We start from the raw sequence: 25,126 nt of genomic DNA, 5'->3' as shown, positions 1-25,126 counted from the left end.
CGAGGAGCAGATGGCTTCCACCGGCCTTGAACTGCTTGGTATGACGCTGGCTGTGCTAGGCTGGCTAGGGACCTTGGTATCTTGTGCCCTGCCGCTGTGGAAGGTGACCGCCTTCATCGGCAACAGCATCGTTGTGGCCCAGGTGGTGTGGGAGGGGCTGTGGATGTCCTGCGTGGTCCAGAGCACCGGGCAGATGCAGTGCAAAGTATACGATTCGTTGCTGGCCCTACCCCAGGACCTGCAGGCTGCCAGAGCCCTTTGTGTTGTCGCCCTCCTGCTGGCTTTGCTGGGCCTGCTGGTGGCTATCACGGGTGCTCAGTGTACCACATGTGTGGAGGACGAAGGTGCCAAGGCTCGCATTGTACTCACCGCAGGGGTCCTGCTCCTCCTCTCGGGCATCCTGGTTCTCATCCCGGTCTGCTGGACAGCCCACGCCATCATCCAAGATTTCTATAACCCACTGGTTGCCGAAGCCCTCAAGAGAGAGCTGGGAGCCTCCCTCTACCTGGGCTGGGCAGCCGCCGCGCTGCTTATGCTGGGTGGAGGGCTTCTCTGCTGCACGTGTCCCCCGTCCCATTTCGAGAGGCCCCGTGGACCCAGGCTGGGTTATTCCATCCCTTCCCGTTCAGGTGCTTCGGGATTGGATAAGAGGGACTATGTGTGATGCTCCGGAAACTCCCACCTTGCGGCCTTAAATCCCGCACTGGGCTGCACCCTCGCATCTCATCACTCTCCTGTGCCCGGGGAAGTTCACTTCATTTGGCCCGGACTTGGCTCTAGGGCTGTCTCAGCTAGCCTGGCTTGAGCCAGCCCTCTGCCATGGTTGCAACCTTAGAAAGCTCCACATACTTGGTACCCAGACCCATACCTGCCTCCCAAGTCATTGCTGTGGGTTGCTCTCCTGACTTTTCTCTCTCGTGGAGCTCTGCCTTACCCCCCAGGAACCCGGACCTCAGCTTCCTTGCCTTCAAAATAAGACATGGACTGTGACCTAACAACCTTCAGCTGGTCAAATCTAGCTGGACTGCCACCTGAACCCAAACTGCTCGGCGCCCCCCACCCCCAGAGCTAGGAATAAAAGCGCATTGTAACTGAACTTCCTCTGATCTGTGAGGGGTGCATGGGTGAGCTGCTCCAGTTCAAGGAGCAGATTGCTTAGACCATGGGGTCTGAGCCAGCAAAGCTTGGCATCAAGTGTATGTAACTGCCACTTAACTCTAGCTAGGCTCGAACTGAACAGCACGCAACGTTGGAAGCACATTATTTTTTTAAAAAATCATCTTTTATTTAGTACAACATTGTGGGCAGGGAAGTGTGCAAGGTTAGAGATGAGGGCGGAGTCTACAGCACAGCTGGGACCTTATTTGGGGAAGAGTACATAGTAACTTTGGTGATGGGATTCAGGGGCCAAAGGTTGGAAGACTGGGCAGCAAATTCTTTGGTAACTTATCACCTGTCCTTCAAGGACTGAGAAAGTCTGATTAGGAGGGGGGTTGTGCTTGTCCTTCGAGCACAGCAGGAACTCTTGGGACAGGCCCATCTTGAGGACCAAAAAGGCTCCACAGAAGATCCTCAAGAGTGAAGAAAGGCACAGAGATACAAGTGTCACACCCTCCAACTGCACCGTGGAAGAGGGGAGAATGCTAGCTGTGGAGCTAGGTGGGGTCCGGAGGCGGGTGGAGGCAGGAAAACTAGAACTCCAGCTCCATGGTGAGAGCCTGTCTCAAAAGCAGACGGGACCAACCCTAGCGGCAGGGTACTGCACCGCTCACAGGTAGAGCGCTTGCCTACCAAACGCACGGCCCCCAGGCTCAATACCAATACTGCAACACACACACACACACAAAGAGCAAAACAACCCCCAAAACTACCAGGCACCATTTCTTGATGGCTCAGCTTAGCCTCCTAGGGTTCCCTGGCTAATAGAGCCACATTCCCCAGTGGGCATCAGACGTAATTCTTAGTGGGGTACTCGGAGGGTCCCCGAGAAACTGAATGTGGGGCAGATGAAGAATAGCGGGCCATGTAGTGGCTGGGTCCCCGGGGCCCTCTAGGAGAGCAGGCACAGCATAGCAGGCCCCCACCCAGCAGCAGAAGTCCCGAGGCTGCCCAGCCCAGGTAGAGGGAGGCCCCCAGCTCCCGCTTTTGAGCATCGGCCACCAAGGGGTTGTAGAAGTCCTGGATGATGGAGTGGGCCGTCCAGCAGACAGGAATGAGGGTCAGGATCCCGGAGATGACAAAGATAATCCCAGAGGTGAGCACCAGATGGGACTTGGAATCCTTATCTTCCACACAGGTAGTGCACTTGGCTCCAGCAAGGTACACCAGCAGGCCAAGCAAGACGAGGAGGAGGGTGATGACACAGAGGGCTCGTGCGGCTTGGAGGTCCTGGGGTAGGGCCAGCAGTGAGTCATACACCTTACACTGCATCTGCCCGGTGCTCTGGACCACGCAGGACATCCACAGCCCCTCCCACACCATCTGGGCCACAACGATGCTGTTGCCGATGAAGGCGGTCACCTTCCACATGGGCAGGGCGCAGGACACCAAGGCGTTGACCCAGCCAAGCAGGGTCATGACGATCCCCAGGATTTGCAGACCAGCAGAGGCCATGATGAACTTGAGGGGGCTGTTTAGGGTGGGGAGAAAGAAGCAGAGGAGTATGAAAGAGTGGCAGGCCTGGACGTCCTCTCTAGTTAGCTGGTGATACCAGCATCAGGTACCCCCCTGACTGTTGTTACAAGGTCCTGCAGTGTGAGTTAGATATACTCCATGGGCCAATCAAGAGCAAGATTAGCATTTGCTAAATCCTGTTGTACTGCATGCAGATGACAGGGTTTCCCCACCAGAGGCATGTAACAGCACACCCAGTTCATGCAGTGCTGGTGACTGAACTTGGGCTTTGTGAATGCCAGGCAAGCACTCTGCACGGAAACACATCCTCAAGGTGCTGTCTTGTCAAAACAAAGAGTGACCTCTGTGTGTGTGTGTGTGTGTGTGTGTGTGTGTGTGTGTGTAGAGTGTAATTTCAGAATAGTCGGGTCTGGCTACAAATTCCAGCATTCAGATGAGATCCCACCACCCAAGGTTCAAATGGACACCCCCACTCCCCCAGCTCTGTTTCAGGTGGATCCAATGCCTTGAAATCCCAGGCATATCCCCACCCCCATCCCTAGGCAGGACACTCATCTCCCAAACCCTGGAGTTGCTTGCTGGAAGTCCTTCCTGGCCAAGTCAGGTTCAGCCCACCCTGGAGGGCAAGAGAGACCAGGAAAAACAAACCCTTTCACCCAAAAGCAGATTTTTCTAGGCTACCAGCCTCCACCCCTAAGGGTCAAGCAAGGTGCATGCCCTCAGGGCTCGGGAATGCTTTCGGGGAGTTTTAGACCAAAGGCGGTACGGCTGTTCCTCCCTCAACGCAGCTTCTTAAGACCTCAGGGCCTTCTGTGACAGGCCGCACCTGTGTCCTCACGTCGCACTTCCCATAGTTGGCACAAAGGGAATCAGCCCTACTAGGCGCCATGCTGTGGCTCCCCACTTACCCTCGGTTCTAAATGTGCACCTTGCCCCTAAGAATGGCATAGGCCCCTTTCGACTCCTCTCTCACTTGCAGTCTTACGCTGGGGACGTGGGTCAATTCCTGGAGGGACATTCGCTCCTTCTCATCCCTGTCCCTCTCCACTTACCGTGTGTTCACTTAGCTTTGTCTGACGACGTCCCGTCCCGCTCAGTGACCCCGGACAGGTTGGCTATCCAAGCCTAGGAATGAGCGACAAGGAGGGGTTTAATGGCGGCGCCCGCAGCTAGGTCCGCGCCTGAAGGTGAGGGGGAAGGGAGTTCCGCCCCAAAGAGCTAAGAAGGTGGAGGAGGGGCGTCCCGGGTTTCGGTGCCTTTGTCCTAGGGGAGGGGGAGGGGCGCTTACCTTTACTGGGGCCGCAGGGACCCGATCACCTCGCGGGGCTCGAAGTAACCCTCTCCTGCCTAGGGACATGCTGACCCAGGTGGCCGCCACAAGGACCAGAGCTTCAGCTCCGTACTCAACGCCCGCACGCACCCTGCCACATTCCCTGCCTGCGTATCTCCACACCCGCAATGCACATACTTACCCCCAGGAACACCTGCAAAAGACAATGCAAAGATTCCCCGGTCGGAAAGTAGGGAGGGGAGCGGAGGCAAGGGGTCTTAAAGTCGCCATGACGTCACTGGACCACCTCCCTCTGGGAGGGGCAGAGACACCACCACCCCCTCCCCGACGGCAGCCAGAGTGTTTCTCAGCTTGGTCTCTTAGTTGCTGGCGACTCCCGGGGCAGCGCCTGCTACCTGCTGAGTTCCAGACCCTGCCCTGTGTCTGAGAATTCACTCAACCTTCTCCAGGCCCAGTTTATTACTTTACGAATGGAAACAGCTATGCACGTTACCGAAAGACACATTACTTTTGTGGTGTTGTTGTTGATGTTGTTATTTTGAGGGGGGGACATGTCACACTGCATACCTGTGAGTGTCTTCAGCTTCTGTTGGCCCCGGGGATCAAACTCTGATTGCCAGGTCTGGCAGGAAGAATCCTTACCCGCTGAGCCATCCAGCCCTGCCCTTTCATTTTTTGTTTTTGGTATGCCCCTGAGGTCATTAAGAGAGCAGTATGGGACCTTTTTTGTTTTGTTTTGTTTGTTTTTCGAGACAATGTTTCTCTGTGTAGCCTTGGATGTCCTAGACTCGCTTTGTAGACCAGGTTGATCTCAAACTCACTGCTATCTGCTTGCCTCTGCCTCCCGAGTGCTGGGATTAAAGGCATGCACCACCATGCTCAGCCTGTGACCTTTACTCCCAGCACTGGGCAGACCCTGTCTCGAAGAAAAAAAATGTTATATATAAAAATTAAAGATAAAAGGCAGATGTTAGGATACAAGGTACCAGGCAGATATTATGTTATATCGAGTTTATTAGATGAACATGGGGGGGGGGTGAAGAAAGGGGGAAGCAGGTACGAAAGAGAGAGAAAGAGAGAGAAATTATAGAAAGAGAGTAAGAGTAGAAAGAGAAAGAGGTAAAAAGGTAGAGAGAGGTAGAGAGATAGAGCGAGTATGTGCTCGAGGCCACATGGAGGGTGTCTTTTATATGGCTCGGGGCAGGGCCACGCCCCCGTGGTAGATAAGCAGTGACATCACAGGTAGGCAGGCTGAAGCAGAATCCTAACAAAAAGCAAGCAAGCAAGCAAGCAGCATGTGGGTCTGGAAAGATGGCTCATGGGTTTTGTTTGTTTGTTTGTTTTAAGATTTATTTATTTATCTATTTTATAATTGACTTAATTTTATTTTAAGAACATTGGTCTGAAGGTGTCAGAATTCCTGGAACTGGAATTATCAACACTGTGAGCTGCCCTGTGGGTGCTGGGAACTGAACCCGGGTCCTTTGGAAAAGCAGACAGTGCTCTCAACCCCTAAGCCGTCTTACTAGGTGACCAAGCTTTTATTTATTTATTTATTTTTACTCATCTGTAATTCTATCTCCAGGAGACCTGTCGCCCTCTTCTGGACTCCAGGGATACCCACACACATGTGGCAGACACACAGACAAATAAAATAAATCTTTAAGAAAATAAAATAGGGGGTAAGGGCTGGAGAGATGGTTCAGAGGTTAAGAGCACTGTACTCTTCCAGAGGTCCTGAGTTCAATTCCCAGCAACCACATAGCAGCGCACAACCATCTATAATGTGATAAAAAGCCCTCTTCTGGCCTGCAGGTATATATGTAAGCAGAGCACTGTATACATAATAATAAATAAATAAGTCTTTTTTTTTTTCTTTCTTTTTTTGGTTTTTCGAGACAGGGTTTCTCTGTGTAGCCTTGGCTGTCCTGGACTCACTTTGTAGACCAGGCTGGCTTTGAACTCACAGCGATCTGCCTACCTCTGCCTCCAAGTGCTGGGATTAAAGGCTTGTGCCACCACACCCAGCCATAAATAAATAAATCTTAAGAAAAGAGAGGAGGCTGGAGAGATGGCTCAGAGGTTAAGGGTATTGACTGCTCCTCCTGAGGTCCTGAGTTCAATTCCCAGCAACCACATGGTGGCTCACAACCATCTGTAATGTGATCTGATGCCCTCTTCTGGCCAGAACACTGCATTACATAATAATACATAAAAATTAAAAAAAAAAAAAAAAGAAAGAAAGAAAGAAAAGAGAGAGATGGCTCAGAAGTTAAGAGCACTGTCTGCTCTTCCACAGGTCCTTAGTTCAGTTCACATGGTGGCTCACAACCATCTATAGAGTGATCTAATGCCCTCTTCTGGCCTGCCAGTGTATATGCAGGCAGAGCATGTATACATAATAATAAATTTAAAAAAGAAAGAAAGAAAAGGAAGTAGCATGTGTGTGCTTGCAGTACTGTTTACTGATACTGGAGATGCCGAGATTGAAACCAGCCGAGCTATACAGCAAGATTGTCTCACAATCCTTAAAAGAAAAAAAAAAAAAAAAAAAAAAGATAAAAAACCTCAAAGCAAAGAAAATCTGGGCGTGGTGGCGCCAGTCTAGAATCCGAGCACTTGGGAGGCTGAGATAGAAGTATTTTGAGGGGACTAGAGAGATGGCTCAGAGGTTAAGAGCATCGCCTGCTTTTCCAAGGGTCCTGAGTTCAATTACCACCAACTACATTGTGGCTCACGGCCATCTATGTGATTTGATGCCCCATTCTGTCCTGCAGGTGTACATTGAGGCAGAACACTGTATACATAATAATAAATAAACAAATCTTCAAAAAAAAAAAGTGTTTTGAGTTCGAGGCTAGTCTGGGATAAAATATGAGATCCTATGTCAAAAACCCAAAACCAAACAAAGCAATCAAACATAAAGGCGGTGAGGCTCAGTGCTTGCCTAGTATGTCAGACCCTCTGTTCTCCACCCCAGACTGCAAAATAACAGATAACCAAACAAAGAAAGTTTATTTGGACTTAAAAAAGGAGAAAAACCCAAGTGTGCAGTTATGTCTTTTCCCCGCTCCACACCACAGGGACTGAAACTCGCAGAGGGCGGAGCAGAGCCTACAGGCAGCGTTTGAGACTTTTGGAGCGACAGTATTGAATGAATGACTTAATTTAGCCGACTGCTTGCTCTCGTGGGGCGGGCAGAGGCAAGGGCTCCGCCCCGGAAGGCGGGGGCGGGGGCGGGGCCCCAGGCCTGAGTCTTGGCCCGCGGGTGGTGAGAGCAGACCGCTGTTGCCTCGGGACCGGCAGTCATGTCTCCGCCTTGGCCGCGGCCTCTGCCGCAGATCCTCGTGTTGGGATTCGGGTTGGTGCTGATGCGTGCCGCGGCTGGGGAACAAGCACCAGGTATACATGGCTCAGGGGACGGTGAACCTCGGACTTGGGGGTGGCCAGAAACGGAGTTTGGGTGTCTGGAGAACTGAGTGAAACCGGGGAAACCGGTAGACGTGAGGATCTGTGATCCGTGGTCTGCAGGAGGTGTGCTCCAAGTGGGGGAGGTCTCACCCCAAGCTTTATCCACGGTCCGAGCCTCAGTTTCGCTACCTGTCCAACTGAGGTGTGGGGTCTTCTGTGTCACAAGTGAGAGCCAGAGTAGAGAGAGAAAATAAACTCCAGGGCAGGAGGTTTGTTTTGGGAAGGGGGCACACGCTCACCCTGGTCTGTAATGGGGCCTGCCCAGTGTGGGTATCTAAGAATCGCGAAGGGGCACTGGGGACGTTGCCCTCTATACCATGTGGGGGTGCCCCTTCCATCCGGTGACTTCAATGCCCAGTTATGCGGGGGGGAGGGACTGGGGTCGGGCCCGGTGCCCAGGAGTGAGTCACACTCTGTCGCGGGGGGTGGGAGGAACCTGTCCCCCCCGTCCTAAGTCCCGCGCTACCCGACCCCCTCCCGCACTGCCGTGTCTGGGTCAGGCGGTGCGGTCACCTGTGAGGAATGCGGGGGTGAGGGGGGCGATGGTGACTCACGTTATTTGAGCCGACTGACCCTGACCTCAGCCCCCAGAATAGCCGCGCCCAGCCGCCAGCTTCTGACCTGCAGCCCCCTCCCCAGGCACCGCCCCATGCTCTAGCGGCAGCTCCTGGAGCGCGGATCTCGACAAGTGCATGGACTGCGCTTCGTGTCCAGCGCGACCGCACAGCGACTTCTGCCTGGGCTGTGAGTGGGGGGCGGAGCCGGTGGCGAGCGGATTCTAGACCTGGGGCGGGGAGGAGGGTCGTGGACTTATATAAGGATATAGGGAATCAGGGAAGGATTGACTGAGGAAGGGGCTTCTATCAGGGTGGGGATACTGTGTAGGGTACAGCTTGAGACCCCCCTTGAGGGCGGGCGGGCGTCCCAAGGGCGAGAGCTGATTTGAGCCTTGGCCACTAGGTGCTGCAGCACCTCCTGCCCCCTTCAGACTGCTCTGGCCCATTCTGGGAGGCGCTCTTAGTCTGGCCCTGGTTTTGGCGCTTTCTGCTTTCCTGGTCTGGAGACGGTGCCGCAGGAGAGAAAAGTTTACCAGTAAGTGAACTCCCGACCCTCACTCCTCCCACCTCCCTCATCACACCCCTAGTTGTCCCCTAATCATGACAACCCCACTTCTTATCTTCCAGCCCCTATAGAGGAGACGGGTGGAGAGGGCTGCCCAGGTGTGGCACTGATCCAGTGAGGAGCACCGTGCTGGGGCCCACTCATCGTCCATTCATTCCTTCTGGTGCCAGCCTGGCCTTCTAGACACCGCGCGAGCCAGACTCTTCCAACCACAAGGGGGTGGGGTGAGGTGGTGATTCACCTCCAAGGACTGGGCTTAGGGTTCAGCAGAGTCTTCCAGGGTGTCTGATTGCCCTGTCTCTGGTTCCGGGACAGAGAGCCTCAAACTAGGTTACAAGAGACGGATGCCCAAGGATCTGCAGCATTTGCACAAGAGAGTCTCTTTCTCCCCCAAGTCCTGGAAGCCCGGCTGTCTTGAGGGGCAGACACAATGCTAGGTCCCACCCACTCAGAGGGACTGAGATTCAACAACGCCCTGGGAGTGGGTCAGATTTAGGGACCTGTTTTTAACACTAAGGGGGCTGGCCCTCTGGGAGGGCTGGACCTAATCACACACACACACAAACCCATCCCCCATGGCTGGGGGGTGATATTTATTTTGGGGATAAAGTTTGGAGGGGAGGGAGACTTATTAATAAAAGAATCTTTAACTTTAAATGGTTTGGAGTATGGCCTGATCTTGACTCTCCAGAACTGGAGGAAGGGAGGGAGGGAGTCAGTCAGTCGGCCACTGCGGGGGCGGGGGCGAGGCTCTGACTCACACATTCTCAATGCCTGGAGCCCAGTTTGCCAGGACCTGGCTTGTCCTCACCGTTTTCCGGGGAAGATTTTTGAGGAGAAAACCCCAGCATCCAGCACTCCACCCTTCCCAAAGGCTGCAGAGAAACCTTCAACTGCTCACAAATCTTTATTCACCAATGAGGCGATACCTCCCTACCCCCCCCCACCCCCCACCCCCGTTACTGCTGCCCCTCCTGATGAGGGTTCCACTGAGCTCAGTGTCATGGCAGGGGAAGGTCCTGGTGCCCAGGCACCTGGTTTGGAGAAGGACTTCATCCTTCTCTTGGGGTTGCTGGTTTTTGTTGTCTGGAACAAGGCGGGGGAGGAGGAACCACTGGCCATCAGCACTCAGAGCTCCATGATGTCCCCAGATGGAGATGCTGGGTAGTAGGGACTTGGAGTATCCCCCAGCCTCAGCAGCCTGAGGGCCTCAGGGATCAGGCTACCAGGATAGCGCCAGAGAAGCAGCTCTGGGCAAGGGCTCCTGAAAGAAGAGGAAAGACAGTGAAAGTGCGGAGCAGAAGGCTGCTGTGGCCGAGCCACCTCCTACCAGGTCCAGGCCCCCTGGAGCCAAAGATGGAAACCAGCACAGAAGTTGGCTAGAAGCTAAAAATAGCTTGATGAGGAGATGGGGGGGGGGGGCTCTGAGGACCAAATGTGTTCCTCTAGAAAGCCCTGTAAGGGGCGGTGCCTACCTGAGTGGTGGCAGGGCGTGGGGAAAAGTCACGGGGGGACTGCAGTAGGGGTGGTCATTATGTAGGCTCAGTCGGGAGAAGTGGGTGGCCATGTTCTCCTCAGACAGGAACTGCTTGTGCAAGGGTTCCCTGCGGGGAAAGACCAGAGGGGAATAGAGGCAAGGGTGTTCAAAGTGGAGGCAAACCGATGAGGGCCGAAGGTAATATCTTCGGAGTCCCATCTGCCCCCAAACTTAGTAGCTGCTTCTCCAGGGGTCTCCATACTCATGGGCACAAGCCCCTCAGAGAAGGGAGTTGGGAAACACAACCAGGTTGCTTGTAGCCCACCCTCTTTGCCTCTTCCCAAAGATCTGCTCACCTGAGCCTGCAGGGTAAGCCCGAATTCCAGAATCAGTCCTGTCTTGTGTGGCCTAAGCTAGCTTTTTCTCCCAGGCCATCCACCAGGCAACCTAGCTGATTCTGACCTTGGCTTCCCAGCTTCAACCCAAGCTCACGCACCACGGTTTCCTACAGCGCCTTTTCCTCACTTCCCGGGTTCACCCTGCTGAACGGCCCTCAGTCCGCCAGCCAAAGCTCCTGCCCTCCCTTAGTCCGGCCCACCGCTTACGCACCTGGCGTCCAGGCCGCGAGTCACCCCAGTGGTGGCCCGTGGGTCCTGACTTGGGGGGCCTCGCTCCAGGGGCTGTTGCAGGATCATTATGGTTCGGGGTCCTGCAGATAGAGGGGTGGGATCCAGGCGGCAGAGGCGGAGCCTTCGAGGGCGTGGCACAGCGCGAGGGGCGGGGCCTCAGGCGTGCGCACTGGAGACGTTTTACGCAGGCGCGGAAGACGAGCGGCGCGAGGTTAGAAGGCGGGACAGGTCGGCGGGGTGGGGGATGGGATCCGGTGTAGCTGGACAGCTCGGGGACCCTGCTTAGTATAAGGGTGCTTCGCGGAGCCCTCCTAGGTTTCTGTGGTTCGAGACTGCAAGAACCTGCCGCCTTAGTTGTTGAGCGGCAGACAGTGCCGGGTCCTAGGGCGCAACGGGAAGAGCCACTCTCAGGCACGTCGGGAGTCGAGAGGTTGTGTCACGCGTAGAGCCCTCTGGGACTTGTAGTTCTGAAGATGGAGCACGCCGCACCGCTAGCGGTTCCTCTGGGTCAGGTGAGTGTGCACACAGTGCCTTCTGGGCTTTGTAGTCTTGCTCTGACCGGCTGGCTAAGGAGTGTTCCAGTATACCCAGTGTTCATAGGTGGTTTGTGGGACTCAGACTCTGACCCTCCCCCAAAGTGACCCCGAACTTTGGGATCTAATCGTGACAGAAGGACTAGATATCAGTACATTTTACTGTATAGGATAATAAAGCCACTTAAACATTTTTTGGCAACGTTGGTCGTGGTACCACACTTAAATTCTAGCACTGAGGAGAAAGAGGCAGGCATGTTTCTGTGAGTTAGAAACTAGTCTCCTACATAAAGAATTCCAGGTCAGCCAGGGACACATAGTCAGACCCTGACTCAAAATGTTAATGGTAATTGTACACAAGCTCCGCCCCCCACCCCCCAGGCCAGGTCTTGGGTGTAGTAAGAACGTGCTTTATCACTTAGTTCCACCCCAGCCCCAGAACAGCTTATTGTTTGTGAGACAGTCTCATATATCTTGCGTTCTCTTTGAACTTTGTTATACAATGGAGAATGACCTGGCACTTCCATTCCTCCTCGACTTCACCACCCTCTTGAGTGTTACAGGCTATTGGGTGTGCCTCAACACCCAATATGTACAGTGTTGGTGCTCAGACACAGGGCTTTGGGTAAGAATAAGTTTTAGGGGTTGGAGAGAGAGCAGAGGACCTGAGTTTCGTTCCCAGCACTCAAGTTCCATTGCCTGTTAACTCCAGCTCCTGAGGATCTTAAACTTCTGGTCTCTGTGGACACCTGTACTCAGCCATTTGCACAGACTCCCCTCACACACATACACAACGACTCACAATGTACATCAGGCTGGCCCAGAACTCACAGAGATCTGCCTGCCTTTGTCTCTCAGATGTTGGGATAAATTAAAGGCACGTCACCACACTTGGCCCATTTGTTTTCTTGTAAGCTGTATTCATTGCTTTGTGTATATAAGTGTTTTGCCTATATTGTTGTATGTGCCCTGTGTGTGTTTATGGTACCGTCAGAGCCAGAAGAGCCATCAAGGGGCTGGAGAGATGGCTCACTGGTTACGCTTTGCTTCTTATTTTATTTTTTGTTTTGGTTTTTCAAGACAGCGTTTCTCTGTGTAGCCCTGGCTGTCCTGGAACTTACTCTGTAGACCAGGGTGGCCTTGAACTCACAGAAATCCACCTGCCTCTGCCTCCCAGAATGCTGGGATTACAGTCATGCTCCACTGTGTCTGGCGATTTGCTGCTCTTAAGAGGAATCAAGTTCAGTTCCTAATATCCACATAGGGGTGGGCTTAGAGCTGCCTGTAATCCAGTTCCAGGAGACCCACGCCCTCTTCCAGTCTTCATAGGCACAAACGTACAAATCTTTAGGGGAAAAAAATAACCTGATGACTTAATTAATGCCTTTAATCCTAGGACTTGCAAGACAGAAGCAGGCAGATCTCTAGGAGGCCAACCTGTTCTACAGTGAGTTCTAGGCCAGAGAGGGCTTTTTTGTTGTTGTTGTTGTTTTGTTTTGTTTTTCCAGACAGGGTTCCTCTGTGTAGCCTTGGCTGTCCTGGAACTCGTTTTGTAGACCTGGCTGGCCTTGAACACAGAGATCCGTCTGCCTCTGCCTCTCAAGTGCTGGGATTAAAGGCTTGCACCACCACTGCCCAGCCAGAGAGGGCTTCTTATGAGACTCTTTCCAGGAGAGGGGCTAGGCATCAGGTCCCCTGGAGTTGGAGTTACAGGTGGCTTTGGGATCTGCCACATGGGCGCTGTGAGGGTCCTCTGCAAGAGTAGTGCACCTTTACCTGCTGTCCATCTGTCCAGACCTCCTCCTCCTCCTGTCTGTCTCTCCCCCACCCCCCAGCTAAGACATCTGACCAGAACTCCCCCCTCCCACCCGTATGTTTTAAAGATTGATTTATTTTTGAGAGCTACTTAGTTTTTTCAGGGCCAAAGATAGTTCAAACTGGCCTGGAGTTTGTTATGTGGTGAAGGGTGTCCTCCTGCCTGCACCTTCCGGGTGCGGGGATCACAGGCTACAGGTGTGTGCCCGCTTTCTGTGACGGTGTGCAATGCTGGGGATTGACCCTAGGGCTCAGTGCATGCTAATCAAACACTCTACCAATCCAGCTACATCCTCGGGTGTGCGCACGCGTGCGTGCGTGTGCGTGTGTGTGTGTGAGAGAGAGAGAGAGAGAGAAACAGACAGACAGACAGACAATCTCATGTAGCCCAGGCTACCCTCGAATTCACTCTATAGCTGAGGATAACCTTGAATTACCACTGGTCCTCCTGCCCCCAGCTATCAAATGATGAGATCACATTGTACACTACTGTACCCAGCTACAGCACTCTTTTTTTGTTTGTTTTGTTTTGTTTTTTGAGATAAGGTCTCTCTGTGTTAGCCTTGGCTGTCCTGGAGTCACTTTGTAGACCAGGCTGGCCTCAAACTCACAGCGATCCACCTGCCTCTGCCTTCCAAGTGCTGGGATTACAGGCGTGAGCCACCACGCCCGGCTAGCCACAGCACACTTAATATTTATTAGTTCATATATCTGTGGTAGATGTGCCTGTGAGTGCATCTGCCTGTTAACCTGATAGGAGAGGCTTGGTTCCCCAGTGCTGCTTCCTGGAGCCACTCCTGTATGGGGCGACCTGTGGCTGTAGCTGAGGAGTCTGAGCAGGCAGGCAGGCAGGCAGAAGCCTGTAGGAAGAGGCCCCAGACTTCTCAGACTCTTCGTCTGCCCCCTCCCACAGGCTGAGGTCTTTCAGGCCCTGCAGCGGCTGCACATGACCATCTTCTCCCAGAGCGTGTCTCCCTGTGGGAAGTTTCTGGCAGCTGGCAACAATTATGGGCAGATCGCCATCTTCAGGTACCCTCTGCTCTGATATTCTCCCCACACGTGAGCCCTAGCACTTGTGCCGTCTGCGGTCAGCGCTCCTTGCTTCTGACTCTCGGTGGTTCCCCACCTCTCTTTCAGTTTGTCTGCTGCCTTGAGTTCAGAGGCCAAAGAAGAGAGCAAAAAACCCATGGTGACCTTCCATGGTAGGTGTAACTGTCAAGTCTGGTTCAGGAGACCTCATCGGGATAGAGAAGGGGCCACGGGGGCTCATTAGAGTTTTCTTTGTCTCTTTAGCCCATGACGGGCCCGTGTACAGCATGGTCTCCACAGATCGCCATCTACTCAGTGCGGGGGATGGGGAAGTGAAGGGCTGGCTCTGGGCAGAAATCCTCAAGAAGGTAAGGAGTGTGGGGCCTGGGGAGGAGCTGGGCGCCCCCACCTGGAGAGGCATGGGGATCGCTCAGGGTTTCCTCCCGTGTTTCTTTATGAAGGGCTCTAAGGAACTGTGGCGTCGTCAGCCTCCATACAGGTGAGCCAGGACCATGCTCTGGGAGGGCATGTGAGGTCACAGCCTCCATACAAGTGAGCCAGGACCATGCTGTGGGAGGACATGCAAGGTCACGGCCACCACCTCTGTGACTCTGACCCTTCGCTTCCTCTACCTAGGACCAGCCTGGAAATACCTGAAATCAATGCCTTGCTGCTTGTCCCCAAGGTCTGAGTTCTTCGTGATCATTCTAGGCTAAACATTGACCCTTCCCCTACCCTGACTGGCACTGACGTTCAGCTCTGTCCTGCTGCCCTCCATAGGAGAACTCACTAATCCTAGCTGGGGGAGACTGTCAACTGCACACAATGGACCTGGAGACTGGCACCTTCACAGTGAGTAGGGGTCTGGAGATAGGGCAAGTCTGGACCAAGGGTAGTGCTTCCTGGATCTCCTCCTGAGCTTTCCATCTTCCCTGCAGCGGGCCCTCCGGGGCCACACAGACTATATCCATTGCCTGGCTCTGAGGGACCGTAGCCCTGAGGTGCTGTCCGGTGGAGAGGATGGAGCAGTGCGGCTTTGGGGTAAAGCAAAGTCCCAGCACTTGGGGAGGCAGATCTCTGTGAGTTCAAGGCCAGCCTGGTCTACAGAGCGAGTTTCTGGACAGCCAGGGTTACACAAAGAAACCCTGTCTTGGAAAAAACAAAGAAAACCAGGGGCTCAGAAGTTAAGAACACTGTCTGTTCTTCCAAAGGTCCTGAGTTCAATTCCCAGCAACCTCTTGGTGGCTCACAACCATCTATAATGTGATCTGATGACTGTTTCTGGCATGGAGGTGTACATACAGGCAGAACACTGCATACATAATAAATAAATCATTAAAAAGAAAAAACAGGAACAAAACTAAACAAAACCTGAGAAGGTGGGGCTCAGGTTTTGTGGCTCAGGAGATTCCTGAGAGTCTTATCTCCCCACAGATCTCCGTGTAGCCAAAGAGGTCCAGACCATTGAAGTGTATAAGCATGAGGTGAGGAGAGCCCTACGTTCTTGTGCCCTTACCTGTCCATCCTCAAATTCCTCACACCTTCTCTCCTTCCCAGGAGTGCTCCAGGCCGCACAACGGGCGCTGGATTGGCTGTTTGGCTACTGACTCAGATTGGATGGTGAGCTGGGCAGGGTGTGGGATGCAGTGCTCACTGGAGTCCACAGCTCACAGTGACCGGGGCCTGCCTCCTTTCTGCCCAGGTCTGTGGAGGGGGCCCAGCCCTCACCCTCTGGCACCTCAGGTCTTCCACACCCACCACTGTCTTTCCCATTCGGGCACCACAGAAGCATGTCACCTTCTACCAGGACCTGGTGAGGCCCTCTGTCTTGGTTCTGTCTCCTTGTCCAGTGCCCCTGTCTAGACCTGACCCCTGTACCCGCTCCTTGTCCTCCACAGATCCTGTCTGCTGGCCAGGGCTGTTGTGTCAACCACTGGCAACTGAGCGGGGAGCTTAAGGCCCAGGTGCCTGGCTCCTCCTCAGGGCTGCTCAGCCTAAGCCTCAACCAGCAGCCCGCAGCCCCAGAGTGCAAGGTGGGTCTTGGAAGTGATTTGGGATCTCCTGGGGCCGTGAGATGGGTGGGTCAGCCATGCATATCTTCTCGGCCTTCAGGTACTGACTGCATCGGGCAACAGCTGCCGAGTGGATGTCTTCACTAACCTGGGCTACCGAGCCTTCTCCATGTCTTTCTGACGTCATGATCCACCACTTCAGGAGCCAGAGTGATGTTTGAGTTTTGGGACGGAGGGTCTTATACTTTAAGCCCAGGCTCGCCTGGAACTCACTCTGCCTCAGCTTGGTCTCAAACTCCAAAGATTTGAGATTTATACCTGTAAACTATTATACTCAGCTTTTTTTTTCCTGTTGAAATAAAGTTTTAGGCTTTTCATGTTTGCACTTTCTACCCAAAAATCGCGAGTGAGTAAGTATAGTGATTTATATATTGCTCTGACTTATCCTTACACATAAATACCCGTCCCCACCTCTCTCCCAAAATAGGGCAGGGCCTGGTGCTTAGAAAACATAGACCTATACAGATTTGAAAAAAAATAAACAGTTCTGCCCCGCCACCCACCATGGGCTTCTGCCCCAAAGCTGGCCCCTGCTCCCAAATTGCCTCTGCCCACCTCTTGGGCACAGAAGACAATGGCCTCCCTTGGAAGTCATTCAGGCCCTGTGGTTCCATCAACTGTTAGGAAAGCAGCTCAGAGTAAGAAAAGATAGCCCTGCTGTCCAGCCCTCAGGTCCTTCGGAAAAGGTTGCTTAGAAAGCCTCCATTCTGTCCGGATCCCAGGCGCAGTGAAAAGCGGGTCTTTGCCCGTCGTGGGCCCGCTGCAGTCTCACTGAGCTCCTTCTGGCGCTGGGACCGCACCTGCTGTCCAATCACCACCTGCATGTCATCCTGCGGGAGGCGGAGCAGTGGGGGTGGGTATCAGGGTGGGGTCAGGCCAGGATGCCTGTCCACCAGTCCTGCACAGGGAGGCCTTACTCTACCCTCTCACCTGCCAAGCCTCGAGCTCCTGCGTCAGCGCCACCTTCTGGCGGATGGCGCGCAGCAGCTCCCGGGACAGAGAATCCCGCTCTTGGGAGACACGGCTGAGCTCCAGCGACAGCTTCAAGGCTCTACAAATGAAAGGGGTGGAGAATTTGGTGGGGGAGGGGGGCAAGGGGGGCACCGGGGCCTCTTGGACCCTGATAAAGCGGGCGGGGCGGCGGGGCCTATTAACACCAAGATTAAGGAAGGCTGAAGTTCCTGATTTCAACATGAAGGTTTTGTCAAGGTGATGGAGATCGGGGTCCCAGAAGGACCAGAGTCCAAACCCCTCTGAGGCAGTGTGTGACAGTGCCAGGCTCACTTGTTCACTGCTTCGTCCCGGTCAGAGAGCGCACAGCTCAGGGCTTCCTCGGGATTGTCCTGCGCCCTCAACTCCTTCTGTCGCTGCAGCTCATCCCTCAAGGACTGTATCTCTGTGCGGTGCAGCGCCATCTACAGGCCGGGAAAGAAGGTAGGACTAACTAGCAGGAGAGCCTTGCAGGACAACCTGCCCTCCCCAAACCCGCGCCTGCTCCATAAACCCTGCAGGCGACGCAGCCTGTGTTCGGACTCAGAAGTCAGTTAGAATGGTGGGGGTGGGTTAGGGCAGAGCTAGTAATGGAGAGGTGGGGTAAGTCATCCACAGGAAGGATACAGGGAGAAGTTTCAGGAGGGCAGTAGAGCCCCAGAAGGCTTTCTGGAGGTACAGGTCACCCCAGGAAGCAAGACTACAGGCTCATGGAGGAGGGGCTTGACAGTGGAGATGGAAAAGGATTGGGCATCTGCCGGCTTTGTGTGCAGTACCGTGCCCTCTCCCACCTCATCCTGCAGTCTGGCCACTTCTGCCTCCTTCTCCTCCAGTATCTCCCCTGGGCTCAGAGATGCTCGCTTCTTAGGCGGCTCCAAGTTCTCTTCCTGGATTGAAGCCTGGGGACTGGATTCGTCTTCAGTCTCCGGGGACAAGATGGTCTGTAGGTCAAAGGAACTGGTCAGTGCTGCCTGGACCCTTTGGGAAAATGCCGGAGGGGCGGAGCTTACATCCCTCATTAGTTATTCCAATATTGGGCTGGTAAGCCACAAGCTCACCTGGGCGCCTCCGCACTCGTTGAAATGCTGATCTTGGTCCTGGTCGCTGTCAAGGCTGTGGGCAAGCTCGGTCTGCAGGGAAGCACCCGACACTTCGGCGTCCTGGAGTCGCGACTCCTCCTCCAGTTCCGAGACCCGCCGCTGCAGCCTCCGCAGCGTGCTCAGTGCCTCTCCAGCTTCGAAGCGAGCGCGTTCCAGCTGCAGGTCATACAGATCATTCCAGCAGTCAGCAGGAAGCCTGCGTTACTGCGGTGGGCCCACAGGGGGCGCCCGAGGGAAGGCAAGGGTCCGTACCCTGGTGGACTAGACCTGAGGCTCCACCTCCCTTCTGCAGGCACCAATTTCCTCTCCTATAAAGCAGGGCGTGCCTGGCATCGTCCTCCGCCCCAAGCCTGACCCCATCAGGTCATCTCACCGAGTGGGTGCCCTCCCCTGCACAAGCTTCCTTCTAATTCACTAATTGCTTTGATCTAGCATTTATTGATCTCTCTGAGTCTCACACCCTCACCACAGACCTTTGAGGTGTATAATACCACCCCATTTCACAAATGGGCAAACTGAGTCAGGGTGGGGCTAAGAAGCCACACCATCTGAACTCAGACTTTCTTCTCTTTTTCACCATGTCCACAGCCCCAGACCATCTGGGTCAGGTATTTCTGGCCTCAGCCCTTTCTCTTCCCAGCCTTCCAGCTCTGATGCATTTTAAGAGTAAAACTTCCCTTGCTCAAGACTCCTTTTTTTGTTTGTTTGTTTTGTTTTTGTTTTATTTTTGTTTTTTTGAGACAGGATTTCTTCATGTAGCCTTCGCTGACCTAGACTCGCTTTGTAGACCAGACTGGCCTCGAACTCAAAGCCATCCACCTGCCTCCGTCTCCCGAGTGCTGGGATTAAAGGCGTGCACACCACGCATGGCTCAATACTCCTTCTTGGCTACCACTTGGCCACAAGGCCTCTTCCCCTTGGTGGTTTAACTGGCCACATCTCCCAGAAAGTCCTGAGGTCATTGCCAAGGGGCCCAGCTGGCTGACCCCCTACCCCACTCCCCTCCTCCCACCCTGCCCCCACCTCACTCCACTCCCCCCACCCCTTCCCCCATTCCACCCCACTCCCCCACCCCCCCACCCCACTCCCCTCCCCCACCAGCCCCTCTGCTCACCTCCAGCTTGTGCTCTTTTCTCTCTCTCCGAAGCAGCAGCAGCTCCTCATGTGTGGCCTGTAGCCTGCCTTGGCCTTTGTCCACTTCTTCACGAAGGCCTCGGATCTGGGCCTCTAGGTCCTGCCTGCGATCCTGAAGCATCTGGTTCTGGGGACATGTGTCATGGATGAGGCAGAGGCTGGGGTGTGGGGCTACCTTGGCTAGTCTCAGGGAGACCTGGCTGCACCTCACTCACCTCTGCCTGCAGACTCTCCAGCCGGGCTCTCAGCTCCGCCCCTGCGAGGGCCTGAGTTTGACACTGTCCCCTAAGGGTATCAAGCTCCCTCTGCAGTTCTTGCTCGGTCCTGGAGGCCTGGGAAGGGGAAGCTGCCAGTGGCGCCATCTGACATTCTGGGTTTTAACACCAACCCAGACTGTCCACTGACCTGCCTTCCCCCCCCCCCCCCCAAGGACCTGGGCGTCAGCCACCCACGTCTCCAGGAACCCGGGCCTTCCCACCTGGGCCAGCTGCTGGCTGAGCCTGAGGTTTTGCTCGCTGAGTTCACTCAGGGCCTTTGCTCGCTCTCGCCCGCTGTCCTGATGCTCCGACCGCTGTTCCCCGAGCTGTGCTCGCAGGGATTCCACGTCTCCCTCCAGCTCCACAGCTCTGGCCTCCCACTCGGCACCCCGGGCTGCCAGTCCACGGCGGAGCTCATGGTTCTCCTGCTGCAGCCTCTGTGGGGAGGAGAAAGACAGGGAGAGCCGCCTAAGATTGGAGCAGTCGTAGAGACCGAGTGGAGGGAGGGACACACAGACGCATCTGTGAAAGAGTCAGCAAAGAGGGCAAGTCAGCAAGAAGCAGAAAGAGTGAGTGAAACAAAACCCAGAGAGAGCTAGAAAGAAGGGTCCAGGCCAAACAGGTGAGCTGACACAAGACAGACTTGGGAGTCATAGCCCTGGTGCCCACTCACCTCCTGCGGCCGCCTGGGCTTCTGGACCCGAAGTCGTAAGCGCCGTTTTTGGCGCCTGAGTCGGGTAGAATTTAAGCCCCGGCCCATGGCCTTACACGCCGCCGTCGCAGTCTCCTGGAACTTCTGTGCGCCAGCTTGGCCCAACCCCTCTTCCCATCTCCCTCTAATTAAACCTGGGCTGTCCCGCCCAGAGCCCCACCCCTCCATCTGCCCTCCTCCAAACCTGTTGGACCGGGGGTGGGGGGGTGGACACACACACTTGAGACACTAAGGTACCCGGCAGGGGAAGAGAGACAAGTCTGGAGTCCCACTGTGCCTGAGTCCTCAAAGCAGGAAGGGATGGGCCAGATGACTTTGACCACAGTTGCTACCATCATTAGCAGGTGTTCCTGCCAGGTGCTTTGCTGGCTCTCTACCTGCGTTACTTCATTTTGTCCACTAGAGGGAGAACATCAACATCCTCAAATAAGGAACCCGGCAGAAACTAGAGGCACAAGGATAGCAATCTAGGTAGGCAAACTCTACCTCAACATTGCTAGGGCAATGAAACCCAGGGCAGGTTGGGGCCCAGTTGTCCTGGCTAGTGCTGAAGTATGCTGCTGCTGTGTGTTTTTGACAAGTCCTTTTAATATTTTCAGGTCCCTCTAACACCCCCAAGTTCTTTGTCCTTCAACCCCCACAAAGGGACACCATCCCTATTCAATATTTCCTGAGCTCCAGTCTATTCTAGGGTCTGCCTTTGGTTTTTTTTTAATGGTTTTTAGGGTCTGGCTTTTTTTTTTTTTTTAATGGTTTTTCGAGACAGGGTCTCTCTGTGTAGCCTTTACTGTCCTGGACTCCCTTTGTAGACCAGGCTGGCCTTGAACTCACAGCGATCCACCTGCCTCCGCCTCCGGAGTGCTGGGATTAAAGGCCTGTGCTACCATGCCCGGCTTAGGGTCTGGCTTTTAAGTAGGGAGACCTTCACTGCCAGAGGGTCACAAGCAAATGGGTGCGTGGCTGAATCAGGCAATTCCAGAGAGAGAGGGAGGGCTGTGGAGGAACACAGGAAGTAAGGAGGAGAAGCCGAGCTGGGGCTCACAGAAGGAGGGCTTATGTTTGCATTGGCCCCTGAAAAGCGATGGGCGATGAGTTTAAAGCCAGTCCTGGGCTGCATAGCAAACCTGACTCACAAGTGGGGCAGGCAGGCAAATGTAAAGACCCTAAGGGAAGCAGGCCTAAGTCACTGGAGGAACTGAAAAAGACCCTGTCAGAAGACGGATGGTGTGCTGGGCAGTGGTGGGGCACGCCTTTAGTCCCAGCACTTGGGAGGCAGAGGCAGGCGGATCGTTGTGAGTTTGAGGCCAGCCTGGTCTACAAAGTGAGTCTAGGACAGGCAGGGCTTTTACACAGAGAAACCTTGTCTAAAAAAAAAAAAAAAAAAAAAAAGAGGGATGGTGTCACTGATACTAGAGGCCAGGAGTCCCCTGGAGTTTTAGGCCATAGTGAGTGCTTTCAGTTTCATTCTAATTGTGATGGGAGCTCCTTGTCCAGAAATAAAGTGATCTGATTTCTCTGTGTGTGTGTGTGTTTGTTTGTTTGTTTGTTTGTTTGTTTTTCGAGACAGAGTTTCTCTGTGTAGCCTTGGCTGTCCTGAACTAACTTTGTAGACCAGGCTGGCCTCGAACTCACAGGGATCCTCCTGCTTCTGCCTCCTGAGTGCTGGGATTAGAGGTGTGAGCCACCATGTCCCACTTGATTACACTTTTGATGTTCCTTGGCTACCAGAGTCCAGGAATGCTGGAGTCAGTGTGGGGATGCTGCAGAGCCTGAGGCAGAGGCCCGGGCCTGCCATCAGTGCTGAAGTGCCAGAGACCCAAGGCTTATAGGTGGACGCAGAACACCATTTATGTGCAGATGCTGATGGGTGGCCTGGTGGGGGAGGGGGCACGGTAGTTGGCTATCAGCTGAGATCAGGGATCCAGGTCTACATGAGGGTGTATACAAATAGATATTGGGACTCAGGGTGAGAGTGGGGCTAACAACAGACTGGGCAGAGGGAAGACCTGATCCTACATCCCAGGATTGGACAAGAGTGCAAACAGAAGATACATGGAGACCATCTAGCTGGGGACAGGCTGGGCGTGGCTCCTAAGGACTGGGCTTCCTGTTTATGGGATAGCCCTTAGATTTAGAGAGGGCGACCAGTGTGCCCAGGGCCACACAGCCAGACAGCAATCTGAATGCAGATCTTGTTTGTCCTTAAATTTTTTTGTTTGTTGTTGAGTCAGGGTCTCACTACGTAGCCATAGCTGGTCTAGAACTCATATAGATCAGCTTGGCTTCACGTATCTGCTTGTCCCTGTCTCCTGGGGTGCTACGATTAAAGGTGTGTACTACCACTCCCAGTCTGAGATTATTCATTTATATATATTCTTAAAGATTTATTTATTTATTTATTATGTATACAGTGCTCTGTATGCATGTACACCTGCACGCCAGAAGAGGGCATCAGATTCCAGTATAGATGGTTGGTGAGCTACCATGTGGTTCCTGGGAATTGAACTCAGGACCTCTGGAAGAACATTCAGTGCTCTTAAACCTCTGAGCCATCTCTCCAGCCCCAGATTATTCATTTATTATTTATTGCTGTGCTAGGGATTAAACCCAAGGCCTTGGATGTGTTATAAAAATGCCTTACTACTGAGCTATACCTCCAGGCTAGAGTTCTTGCTGGATTTCTTTCTTGCTTTTTTAGCGTCTCCTGTAGCTCAAGATAGACTCAAAGTCAATGTGTAGCCAAGGATAGCCTTGGATGCTTCTGAACTTCCTGCTTCTGCTTCCCAAGGGCTGGGTAACTGGCCCCACCACGCCAGCTTTATGTGGGGCTGGGCACCAAACTCGGGGCTTTGTTTTTGTTTTTCAAGACAGGGTTTTTCTTTTTTTCTTTTTTTTTTGAGACAAAGTTTTTCTATGTAGCCCTGGTTGTCCTGGAACTCGCTCTGTAGTCCAGGCTGGCTTCGAACTCAGAAATCCACCTGCCTCTGCCTCCCAAGTGCTGGGATTAAAGGAGAGCCACCACCACCACTGGCCTAGGGATTTGTATTTACTTGACACGAATTCTACCAACTATACCTCAGTCCACTCTTCTTGTTTTACATTTTATTTTTAAAATTAATGTATATGTGTGTTTTCTTTCTTTTTCTTTTCTTTCTGCTTTTGACCTCATGGATGACTCTGTTTTTTCTAGGGACCAAGTCTTACTTTTTTGTTTTTGTTTTTTGAGACAGTATTTCTCTATGTAACAGCTCTAGCTGTCCTGGAACTCCTCTGTAGACCGTTTTGGCCTCGAATTTACAGGGATCTGCCTGTCTCTGCCTTCCAAGTGCTGAGATTAAAGGCATGTGCCACCACCGCCCGGCTTTGTTTTTGTTTTTCGAAAAAGGATTTCTCAGTGTAGCCCTGGATAACTTGGACTAGCCTCTGCTGGGATTACAGGCGTGCACCACCACCTCTGGCAGGACGAAGTCTTATGAATATAGCCTTTCTTAGCCTCCAGAGTGCTGGGACTACAGGCCTGCACTGTCCCTGGTTTGCCTGCCCGGATCTGTTTGATGGGCGTTACTCTGCCCACGTGTCCACTCTCCTCTCCTTGGTTAGTTCTCATGCTTGGCTCATCCCAACCCAGCCCACCCTCCATGTGCCAGCTCACTTCTTCGCGCTCCAAGTGCTGAGTGTTCAGCGTCTCCAGCTGCCTCCGAAGCTCCTCGTTGCGTTCCAGAAGCATCTTGCCAAGTTCGGCGGCCAGCAATAGGTCCTTCTCCTTCTGTTGTAGCTGCAGGGCCAGGTCCTCTGGTTCCTCTGGCCCTGGGCCCCCTCCCAGGAAGGAGTCTCGGCGCTCCAGCACAAAGGGGAAAAATCCTTCATCGCCACTAGGAGAAGTGCCCCCTGAGAGCAGCCCAGAAGGGAAGCTTGGCCCACCAGCGGAGTCCATGGGACCTGTGCATCTGGGAAGACAGGTTATGGCTGAACCTGCCGCCCGCACCAGCCCCCAGCTCGCCCCCTAGTGGCAAACACCTAAGCCTCCTAATCTTGCAGCCTGGGCCTCCCTGGGCCAACGGGGGTTAATGATCCATGCTGGCCATTCTGCTCCGTTAATGACCTCAGGGTAGACTGGAGCTGGAAGCAGAATGAAACCAGCCGCTTTGCCTCCCACCTCCTATCTTCTGCCTTTGCCACACATTCTTTGCCTTTAGGAAACGTTGTCCCTGCACTCCGGTCCCACAAGCCACCCACTGACAGACCCTGCTCCCCTTCCCGGTCCCTCACCACCTCACCACTCAGCCTAGAATGCAGGTTCACGGAGACTCAGCCTTAGGGATGAAACCAGCTCCTTACCCTGAGCAAGCAGGGCTCTCACCAGCGGGAATAGCTATGTCTTGACCCTTTAGCCACAGGGACACAACACATTCCCCTTTCAGAAACTCAGATCTCTAGCCCTTTGCCGTCCCATATACTGACTCTACTTCCTCAGGACCCAGGCGTTTTTTAGACTTGTTTAGCCGGGTCAGCCTTCATGGCCATCGTGTCCCTCTCTCCTGGACTCCAAGTGTAGTCTCTGAAGTCTTCATTTTAGCACCGCCCTGGTACACCTGCCGCTACCCCTGCTTAGTAGCCCTCGTCCCCAGACCCCCAATTTCCCTGGGTCCTGGCGCTGACCCAGTGCAGGGCGAGGTAACAGGTTGTTCCAGCCAGCGCGCCACTGCTGTCACCGGGTTTCTGTTTACTTCCCGGGCCCGCCCCTGGGGATGGAAGCCCTGTGCTTTCCGAGGGCCGCCCAGGGAGAGGGGTTCAGGGGCTCAGGAGGAAAGACCCCGACACTCTGGATTCTCCATGCCAACCCCCGGAGGGTCCCGCCCC

The 25,126-nt window shown here is 53.9% G+C and overlaps 6 protein-coding genes across 7 annotated transcripts; 3 read left to right on the top strand and 3 right to left on the bottom strand.

Annotated features, from left to right (window-relative positions):
- Nucleotides 1-664, top strand: Cldn9 (claudin 9). The gene has a single exon (XM_051167828.1). The coding sequence runs from the start codon at nucleotides 11-13 to the stop codon at nucleotides 662-664; it is 654 nt and encodes a 217-aa protein (XP_051023785.1). The 5' UTR covers nucleotides 1-10.
- A 1,175-nt stretch (nucleotides 665-1,839) lies between these two features.
- On the bottom strand, nucleotides 1,840-3,778 carry Cldn6 (claudin 6). Its single transcript, XM_051167717.1, has 2 exons — nucleotides 3,687-3,778; nucleotides 1,840-2,629 (listed from the first exon to the last, which is right to left on the bottom strand). The coding sequence occupies exon 2, from the start codon at nucleotides 2,611-2,613 to the stop codon at nucleotides 1,948-1,950; it is 666 nt and encodes a 221-aa protein (XP_051023674.1). The 5' UTR covers nucleotides 2,614-2,629; nucleotides 3,687-3,778; the 3' UTR covers nucleotides 1,840-1,947.
- A 3,389-nt stretch (nucleotides 3,779-7,167) lies between these two features.
- Tnfrsf12a (TNF receptor superfamily member 12A) lies at nucleotides 7,168-8,988 on the top strand. Its single transcript, XM_051167996.1, has 4 exons — nucleotides 7,168-7,327; nucleotides 8,036-8,140; nucleotides 8,357-8,488; nucleotides 8,581-8,988. Exons 1-4 carry the CDS (start codon nucleotides 7,234-7,236, stop codon nucleotides 8,634-8,636), a joined length of 387 nt encoding a protein of 128 aa, XP_051023953.1. The 5' UTR covers nucleotides 7,168-7,233; the 3' UTR covers nucleotides 8,637-8,988.
- Nucleotides 8,989-9,489: 501 nt separating this feature from the next.
- Nucleotides 9,490-10,772, bottom strand: Hcfc1r1 (host cell factor C1 regulator 1). 2 transcript variants are annotated; one of them, XM_051167623.1, is made up of 3 exons: nucleotides 10,605-10,772; nucleotides 9,994-10,122; nucleotides 9,490-9,782 (listed from the first exon to the last, which is right to left on the bottom strand). In XM_051167623.1, exons 1-3 carry the CDS (start codon nucleotides 10,688-10,690, stop codon nucleotides 9,647-9,649), a joined length of 351 nt encoding a protein of 116 aa, XP_051023580.1. In that variant the 5' UTR covers nucleotides 10,691-10,772; the 3' UTR covers nucleotides 9,490-9,646. The 2 variants fall into 2 exon arrangements, with proteins under 2 accessions (XP_051023580.1, XP_051023581.1); XM_051167624.1 differs by lacking the exon at nucleotides 10,605-10,772 and adding an exon at nucleotides 10,352-10,575.
- A 92-nt stretch (nucleotides 10,773-10,864) lies between these two features.
- On the top strand, nucleotides 10,865-16,412 carry Thoc6 (THO complex subunit 6). Its single transcript, XM_051167626.1, has 13 exons — nucleotides 10,865-11,136; nucleotides 13,886-14,001; nucleotides 14,110-14,174; nucleotides 14,266-14,369; nucleotides 14,463-14,500; nucleotides 14,638-14,686; nucleotides 14,782-14,853; nucleotides 14,940-15,042; nucleotides 15,436-15,485; nucleotides 15,559-15,621; nucleotides 15,704-15,814; nucleotides 15,900-16,034; nucleotides 16,114-16,412. The coding sequence occupies exons 1-13, from the start codon at nucleotides 11,098-11,100 to the stop codon at nucleotides 16,192-16,194; spliced, it is 1,026 nt and encodes a 341-aa protein (XP_051023583.1). The 5' UTR covers nucleotides 10,865-11,097; the 3' UTR covers nucleotides 16,195-16,412.
- Nucleotides 16,413-16,426: 14 nt separating this feature from the next.
- Bicdl2 (BICD family like cargo adaptor 2) lies at nucleotides 16,427-24,670 on the bottom strand. Its single transcript, XM_051167625.1, has 10 exons — nucleotides 24,544-24,670; nucleotides 23,919-24,213; nucleotides 19,776-19,991; nucleotides 19,513-19,629; nucleotides 19,278-19,424; nucleotides 18,122-18,319; nucleotides 17,855-18,004; nucleotides 17,358-17,488; nucleotides 17,004-17,124; nucleotides 16,427-16,903 (listed from the first exon to the last, which is right to left on the bottom strand). Exons 2-10 carry the CDS (start codon nucleotides 24,198-24,200, stop codon nucleotides 16,742-16,744), a joined length of 1,524 nt encoding a protein of 507 aa, XP_051023582.1. The 5' UTR covers nucleotides 24,201-24,213; nucleotides 24,544-24,670; the 3' UTR covers nucleotides 16,427-16,741.
- Between the last annotated feature and the right edge of the window lie 456 nt (nucleotides 24,671-25,126).

This window comes from Acomys russatus, chromosome 25 (assembly GCF_903995435.1).
Source record: "Acomys russatus chromosome 25, mAcoRus1.1, whole genome shotgun sequence".
NCBI lineage: Eukaryota > Metazoa > Chordata > Mammalia > Rodentia > Muridae > Acomys > Acomys russatus.
Note: the sequence above shows the minus strand (reverse complement) of the source record. Positions and strands in the feature narration are given on the sequence as shown.